Source organism: Malaclemys terrapin, chromosome 17, assembly GCF_027887155.1.
Source record: "Malaclemys terrapin pileata isolate rMalTer1 chromosome 17, rMalTer1.hap1, whole genome shotgun sequence".
Lineage (NCBI taxonomy): Eukaryota > Metazoa > Chordata > Testudines > Emydidae > Malaclemys > Malaclemys terrapin.
The window spans coordinates 21,625,070-21,633,489 of record NC_071521.1 but is presented as its reverse complement, the minus strand read 5'-3'; the positions used below and the strand labels follow the sequence as shown (position 1 = coordinate 21,633,489).

The following is an 8,420-nucleotide window of genomic DNA, read 5'->3' as shown; positions in this document are numbered from 1 at the left end:
AGCCTCCTTCAGCTGGGCAGCTCTGCACTTGCAAAAATATGGGAGGGGGGCAGTATCCTGTAACCCTGGGCCTTGCCTCGGGTTTGCGGGGGGCAATCTCCCCTGAAACTGCACCCATGGTCATCCCCACGTCCACCCCCATTTTCTGCAGGGTGGCAGTGTTTTCGGCAGGCGCACAGTCCTGCAGAATCTCCCCAGGAGCAACTGAAGGGGAAAGTGCTACCGTCCCAAGTCACACTACTGCCCGAGGCTGCTGCTTCTAGGCAGAGTTGCACTCCCCCAGCATCATGGCCCCCTTTACTGGCACTTGTTACACACCCATCCTGAGTTTTGCTGGATGTGGCTTGAAGTGGAATGGATTCCCACCTGGCGCTGAGGCCGTTCTGAAATGAACACTTACATTTGCAAAAGAAAGACTTTATTTCACATTGCTTCCACTCCAAGCCCCAGCGTGGGCCAGGGTCAAAGCACGGCAGCTCCCTAGGGTGACTGCCAGACCGTTTGAGTCCGAATGCTCAGCTCTCCTTCGTGATGCTACTTTTCAGTTCTGTGGCTCTGCTCAGATTCCCAGCTTCCTTCTTCAGGACGTTGAGCAGCGTCTGGGAACTCTCCAGGATCTGGGAGGACAGGAAACACGTTACTCGTTTTATGGAAACTGAGCGTTTCTCTGAGCCTGAGCCGGATTTTGAACAAGTTGCCAAGGGAGTGAGTGAGTCTCCAGCACTCTGAGCCTTGAACTCAAGCCTGGGTGTCTCTTCCTAAGAGACATGCTCTAGGTCAGACCCACGTTCCAGGCTCAAGGCAGGCACCACTGGCTGAACGTTCTCTGGCTGTGTTATGCAGGAGGTCAGACTAGATGGTCACAACCGTCCCTTCTGGCCTTAGCATCTAGCAATATTAACAAAGGCAATTTCTTTAAATACAGTTAAAAATGTAACAGGCAAACACTGTCTTTTATAGATGTTAAGGCCAGAAGTGACCCTGATTATTCAATCTGACTTGCAGCATAACCCAGAGAGTCCTGCATCCAATCAGTAACTTGGAGTTGAACTCAACTGTATTTGTTAGCCATCCACTCGTACACTCCAGTGGCTACTGAAGTATTTCATATGAACAGAGCCCCACTGGGGCTAGGGCACTCTTCTGGGACATGGGCGATCCAACTTCAAGTTCCTGGTCTGATTCAGGCAGCATGGAGATTTAACCCAGTTCCCCCTACAGACTGTGAGTGCTCTAACCACAGAGCTAGTGGGCAGAGAGCACTTCCTCCTCCTTGGTTTTTCCTGAGGAAGGACTGACTTCTCCTTATTCATAGGCTGACCTAGTTTAAAAAAAAAAATCATGCATAAAAGTGTTACATTTCCATTATGATGAAATTTCTAAACATTTATTCCTCATTTGAATAATGCACTTTTCTGAGCACAAACACAACTCTGATTTCCCCCCACCCCCACTGTAACTGTCTTGATTTCAATATGTAACTGAGTTTTGAGGCTGTCTCACCGCAAGCCGTGGCCCTGTGACTGCCGGACAGTTCTGAAGAGCCTGGGCCATGCCCTCCCTGGTCCAAAGTTTAATTTCTGTGCAAACTGATGTGACTTGTCATTTCCATTTTGCAAGAGCTCCTTGAATAAGAAACTGGATTTGACTGGCTACAGATTACAAACATCTCTGATCACCACAAGCACCCTATCCCCGTGACTGTTAGCCTGAGGGGTCATTACAGCTGAACTACTGCTACCAAGCAGCTCCGATATATTTTGCCATTTTCCGGTTCGCAAATTGCCTGAGAAGCAGCTAGATTTTCTGTAGATCTTTATTATTTGATTTGTGGTAGTGTCCAGAACTGCAGCCAAGGGTCACGGCCCTATTGTGCTAGCTACTGTACAGACAAATCACCAAGCAGACTGTCCCTGTCCCAGACAGCCCACAATGCACGGGACTGACAGGATGTAACAGGGCTCACTGGTAGTTATTTTAAAAACAATTACGTGTAACAGAACATCAGCTGCGTTTGCAGAAAATGGCCTTTTTTGTTGTTTGGTCATCAAGAAAATGCTGAGTAGACTTAGGGGTGAGGTGGAGCATCAGTTTGCACAGAAATGAAGCTTTGGGCGAAGGTGGGGCATAGTCCAGACTCCTCAGAACTGTCCAACAGTCACGGGCTGGGGCTGGCAGAGATCTGCCAAGTATTTTGTCACCGATGTCCTCAAATGTCAGTTACTTACTGAAATTCAGAGCCAATTACACCATGTGGATGGGAATTTTACCAGTGTCTCACCGAAGTGTATGCTTAAAATAGGAATAACTATTGTTCCAGAATTCACTCTCTTGGGATAATGTTTATCAACATTTCCATTTTCATGCATGAATTTTTCCAAGCTTCAGCCTTTGAGGAAGGGGCTGGGAGAGGACAGCCAGCTTCAGCCTGGGATTTGACAACGACACAAAAGGAGACAGCGAGGCGATGAGGCTAAGATAGCGGAAAGTCGTACCAGCCAGTGGAGACCAGAGGAGGTGGCCCTGGTGCTCACCAGGGTGAGATTGTGCTCTAGAGGTCTGGTTAACCACACAGAGCTCAGGACATGCAAGGCTGGGGCAGAAACACTTTTCATTATGCTCAGGAGCCAAATACCATGCCCAATTTGCTTTATATATAGAAATTAGATGCCAATTAATAGCTAAAGCAACTAATGATACAGCCCTATTCAGGGCTTACCTGACAGCCATGCAGAGACGCTCGGCCCCCCACCAATGCCCGTGGCTAAGGAGAGGGCTGGGATTCCTACTGGAACCCTCCCATGACTGACTCCACTCATCACCTCTAATAAGAGCCTGTTCCTGCTCTAGCAGGTGGAAAGCAGAAGTAGCTCTCTTTTTCCACTCCTGGCTGCTCTTGGGGGGAGGGAAGAAGCAATCTTCCTTCTCTGCCCTTGCTGTAAGCCTGTTGTGACTCTACCCCTTTACCCCCCTCTGGTTTTGGGTGCCCTCTGTGTGAATAGCCGTGTTCCAGCTTTCTCATTGGCCCCGATTATTCACATTTCCTCTACTCCCCAGAGGGTGAGAAACCTTAGCCACGAAACTAACCAGAACCTAGTCATTTTCATCCTGCTGCCCCTTGGGGAGCTGGAGCAGAGGCACTGGAGCGATCTGTCTGCACACGCCAGCACCCAGCCCTGGCATGGGAGCTAGTTTAAAGCATAGTGCTGAAGAACTCTTTTTAAAATGGAAGCTGAACTTCCTCAGCAGTAGACGGCACGGTTATTCGTTCTCGGGGTTATTCCGGTCTGGTCGGAGCTGGAGGCCCCCGGGAAGGGGCCCCACTGTGCTAGGCACCAGACAGCCGTAGAGTAAGACAGTCCCTGCCGTGAAGAGCAGTAGGGAAAGGGACAGAATACACAAGCACAACGAGTGATGTGATGGCAGCAAATAGCACCTTAGTTCCCCCAGGTTTTTGGTTTGGTTTTGTTGTTCTAAACCTTTAAGTGTTATGAGGGGGAATAACTGAAAGGGAAAGACAAGGGCGGCGGGGAGTGGGGAGGAAGAAGTCACTCGGTCATAGTGCAAGGAATCCAGTGTGGGACTTCCATGACATCATCACGCAGGTGCCTTCTTGAACCTGTCCTGCAGCTCCGGAGGCTTCACTCTCGAGCTGGCTCCCCCTGCAGTCTCTCTCACAGGGGGAGGCTGCATGGGTACTAGTGCCCTGGGGAGCGGTCTGGATCCAGGAGGTGGGGAGGAGAGCAGTGGCCCAGGCTAAGCCCCATTTTACCTTCCCCTGCCTGTCCCCCCACACTGCAGAACTATCTGCTTCAGCTGCTCTCTGCCGGCACTGCCCCTTGACCCCAGCCCACACACGTGAAAAGAAAAGGGCCTCACTCACCCTTGCTGAGTAGGTTTTTCAAGCCTGATCTTTTACAATGTTTGAGTATCTAGGACAGTAGCAGAGAGCTGGTAATTGACACACCCAAAGCTTCATTCACCTTGGAGTGAAAGCTGCTGGTATTCAGCCCAGCCCTGTGCGCCTCTCACCCTTCCAGAATGAGAGACTTCTGTTCCCAAAACGCAAACACCAAGCACCGCAGCAGCAGGAAAGGCAGTTCAGGTGACACTTCCCACACAACACAACCACAGAGCCTGAGGTGTTCCTTAGGGAGATCACAGCACCTTACCCCTCCCTAAGCTTTTGCCTTGTGTGAGACAGCAGCAAGCACACCCTGAAGCCATGAGGCTGTCCTAAGTATAAGGAGGGTTCAAAGCACTGTATGAGTAAGAGTCCTTAGCTGGAGCGGTGCCAGGCCCAGAGACAATTGCAGGTTTTGCTAGGAATGGACAAGGCACTGTGGGCCATGTATAGAATGCTGGTGGTAGACAGGGATAATACCCTGTACCCTAGGGGGCTGTGCACAGGGGTTGGAGCCAGGAGTCTGCAAGTTCAATTCTCCTCTTCCATGGCGTGCTGTTGCTATTTCTGTTCCCTTCAAAACCTTTATTACTGGCCAAACCCCCATCTCTCTTTCCTGAGGCAGAGGGAGAGGTTACTTAACAGTAACTGTTGATCTTCAAGAGTTGCCCTTGTGCATTCACACTCATGGGATGGCACTCCCAGGTGCAAGCTATGGAACCCTGGTATATAACGAAGAGGACAGGTCACCTGGCACAGGTCTGGACTGTTTGGTAAGTGGGGCACAAGCAAATAATATGCATTTTAATACAGCTAAATGTAAATGTATAAATCTAGGAACAAAGCATGTCAGCCATACTTACAAGATGGGGAACTCTATCCTGGGAAGCAGTGACTCTGAAAAAGATTTGGGGGTTGTGGTGGATAATCAGCTGAACATCTTAGTGCGATGCAGTGGCCAAAAGGGCAAATGAGATCCCTGGATGCACAAAGAAGGGAATCTCAAGCAGGAATCGAGAGGTTATTTTACCTCTGGATTTGGCACTGGTGCGACTGCTGCTGGAACCCTGTGTCCAGTTCTGGTGACCACAATTTAAGAAGGATGTTGATACATTGGAGAGGGGTCAGAGAAGAGCCAGGAGATGATTAAAGGATTGGGAAACCTGCCTTAGAGTGATGAACTCAGGTTGTTGAATTTATTTAGCTTAAGAAAGAGAAAGTTAAGGAGTGACTTGATTACGGCCTTTAAGTACCTACATGGGGTACAAATAATTGATGACAGGCTCTTCCATCTAGCAGAGAAAGGTCTAAGATGATCCAATGCCTGGAAGTTGAAACTAGACAAATTCAGACTGGAAATAAAGTCTAATTTTTTTTTTACAATAAGAGTAATTAACCACCAGAACAGTTTCCCAAGGGTTGTGGTGGATTCTCCATCACTGACAATTTATAAATCAAGACAATGTTTTTCTAAAAGCTCTGCTGTAGGGACGACTGGGGCAGGTCTCTGTCCTGTGTTAGACAGGAGGTCAAACGAGATGATCACAATGATCTCTTCTGGCCTTGGAATCTCTGAAAGGTCCTCTGTCAGCCTGGTAAATTGTTCCAAAGGTTAATGTCCCTCACTGTAAAAAAGGTATGCCATATTCCCAGTCTGATGTTAGCTGCTGAAGCTAGATGAATTCAGACTGGTCAGGCTGTCCACATGTGGTGTGGTGTTGTGCTGATTTTTGTTTACATCACATGGAGGGGTCTCCGATACTCCAGACCCAGCACTTGAGTGCTGAGGCCATGGCTGGAATTGATGGCTTAGCCCCCCTTGCTGCACGTTTCAATGCAGAGGAAGGTTCCCAGTGGTGCACAGAACTCTGACCCTCCAGAGGTTCAACAGCCATCAGGGCCTCTCCCATGAGGTGTGCCAGAGCCAGCAGTCCTGGTGGGGAGATAAAAGCTGTAAGGGTGGCACACTGGGCCAGGGAATGAGTTTTACAAGAAAGAAATTAAGCACTGGACACAGGCATCCAACTTGGGAGATCCGCCGGCACAATGCACATCTGTTATAACACTGCACAGAGTTGCTGGCTCCTTTAAGGGGAGTCTGAACCCAGGCTACCCCCGAGGAGCTCGTTTAAAGGGAAAGAGACAGTTAATTGGATAAAGAACACCTGTGCCTCATATCTCACACTCTCTTGGACTTTGTGGAGTTCTTAAGGGCCCTGAGAGAAGAGCAACTGAGGCAGGGAATGCCTGCAGTGCCAACCGTAGGTCAGGAGAGGGTGCTACATGGTAGGCATGTCCTGTGACAAACACCTTTTGGGGGTCCAGTCCATAGTCCTAATGATGGGGCAAGCCTGGAGGCTCGAACATGAAAAAGATGGGGAAATACCCCTTTTCGGAGACACTATAAAACCATACTATTTACCTAAGATCCAAACTACAGTTACATGTCCGTACACTTTTGGCAAACTAGCCTAACGGGGTTAGGAAAGCAACAGCCATGGCAGAGGGTTGCTTCTACTCTCTGTGGTGATGGTGAAGGAGTGGAAGCAGCTAGGGCTGCATTCCCTGGGAGGTGGGATACGGCTTTCAGGAAGGTTCCACCTGCTCATCACTGGGGAATTCCATCCCATAGTGGGAATGCACAAGGCTCTCAAAGAAAGAAATCTGAGGTTGCACAAGGGCACTTCAGGTGGAACTGGAAAAATAGCCCCAACCTCAAACCCCCAAGTCTCACCCAATCTGCCTTCTGAAATTAACATGCCAAGCCTGCTTATCCGGTCTGTTGCTGTTATTCTAACCAACAGGCCACACTGCCTTTCCAGAACCAGGAGGAGAGTGCCGGAATCCCAGTTCCCCCTGTTCTAATGCTGACCAGCAAGCCACCCGCAACGCAGTCAAGTGGCAGAGGGCAGTGGTATGAGTCTGAAGGTCCCATGTTCAAACTGTGCGGTGCCCGTTTTTTGCAAAATTGTGATTTGTTTTCCCGGCAGCGGTAATCCTCTTTTGGGAGAATTGTGGAAAGGCCTTAGCTGGAACGTTTCCCAAGGTGGGAAGTGCCATGCCCAGAAGGAAGGCCCTGGTGTGTGGCAGTAAACTTAACTTACTTGCGTAGAGCTGTTTGTAGGCGACAGAGGGGTTTGGCCAAGGAATGATTTGAACCTAGTTCTGGTTCAGCCACAGCACAAAGCCCTGCTTTCGCCTGGTTCTCGATTACAGTTTAGGGCTTGATCTAGACGTGAGGCCTTACTAACGGCAGAGAGAGGCCCTGCCGCTGTGCTTTCGCAGCAACACACAAGCCCCCCGAGCGTAAGGGGCTGCCTGGGAGACATCCAACGGCCCAGCCTCCAGAGGCCAGATACCTTCGTGTAGGCAGCCTCGGTCTCGGCGATGGTTTTCTCAAACTCGTTGCGGGTGGCCATCTTGCGAGCCAGGCTCTCGTTGACGCGGGCCAGCTTCTCCGTCAGGAGCCGGATGTCGTTTTGCAGCTTGCTCTTCTCCTCCTCCTCCTGCTGGATCTGCTGGCTCAGCTCCTCCCGCTTGGCGCACAGCTCCTCGATACCTGGGGCAGGAGGCGAGTCAGGCCACGCCCGCAAGCACGGGCCGCACGGGACCCAGCCCGCAAGCACGGGCCGCCCGGGACCCAGCCCGCAAGCACGGGCCGCACGGGACCCAGCCCGCAAGCACGGGCCGCCCGGGGCCCAGCCCGCAAGCACGGGCCGGGGCGAGGCAGGCCCTCGGGGGCACCGCCTGCATGGAGCGGCTGGGCCAGGCAACCTAGACCCCTTCACCTTCTCCCCCGCAGTGCCTGGGGACGGGGCCCAGCCCGCAAGCACGTGCCGTGGGCGAGGCAGGCCCTCGGGGGCACCCGGACCCCTCCCCCTTTGCTGCCTGGGGCCCCGCCCTCCCCAGGCCTTGCCATGAGGCCTGGCCCGGGCCCGCCACTCGATGTCCCTTGTAAGCGCTGGGGGCCCCGCACGGCCTGCCCCGGCCGCTGCCCCCGCCCCGCCCCGCCCCGCCCCGCGCTCACACTTGACCAGCTCGTTGTTGTAGCTCTGCAGCGCCGCCCCCTGCTGAGTCATCGCGGCCCCGGCCCCGGCTCCCCGGCCTCCGCCCCGCCCCGACCGCCTCCAGCGCGCGCCCCGCCCCGGCCCAGGCCCCGCCCCAACCGCCTCCAGCGCGCGCCCCGCCCCGCTCCGGCCCAACCGCCTCCAGCGCGCGCCCCGCCCCGGCCCAGGCCCCGCCCCAACCGCCTCCAGCGCGCGCCCCGCCCCGCTCCGGCCCAACCGCCTCCAGCGCGCGCCCCGCCCCGCTCCGGCCCAGGCCCCGCCCCAACCGCCTCCAGCGCCCGCCCCGCCCCGGCCCAGGCCCCGCCCCAACCGCCTCCAGCGCCCGCCCCGCCCCGCTCCGGCCCAGGCCCCGCCCCAACCGCCTCCAGCGCCCGCCCCGCCCCGCTCCGGCCCAGGCCCCGCCCCAACCGCCTCCAGCGCGCGCCCCGCCCCGCTCCGGCCCAGGCCCC

At 53.6% G+C, this 8,420-nt stretch overlaps 1 protein-coding gene across 1 annotated transcript; it reads right to left on the bottom strand.

Moving 5' to 3' along the window:
* Nucleotides 1-401: 401 nt before the first annotated feature.
* Nucleotides 402-8,025, bottom strand: SSNA1 (SS nuclear autoantigen 1). Its single transcript, XM_054007968.1, has 3 exons — nt 7,932-8,025; nt 7,264-7,463; nt 402-617 (listed from the first exon to the last, which is right to left on the bottom strand). Exons 1-3 carry the CDS (start codon nt 7,981-7,983, stop codon nt 516-518), a joined length of 354 nt encoding a protein of 117 aa, XP_053863943.1. The 5' UTR covers nt 7,984-8,025; the 3' UTR covers nt 402-515.
* Nucleotides 8,026-8,420: the final 395 nt, after the last annotated feature.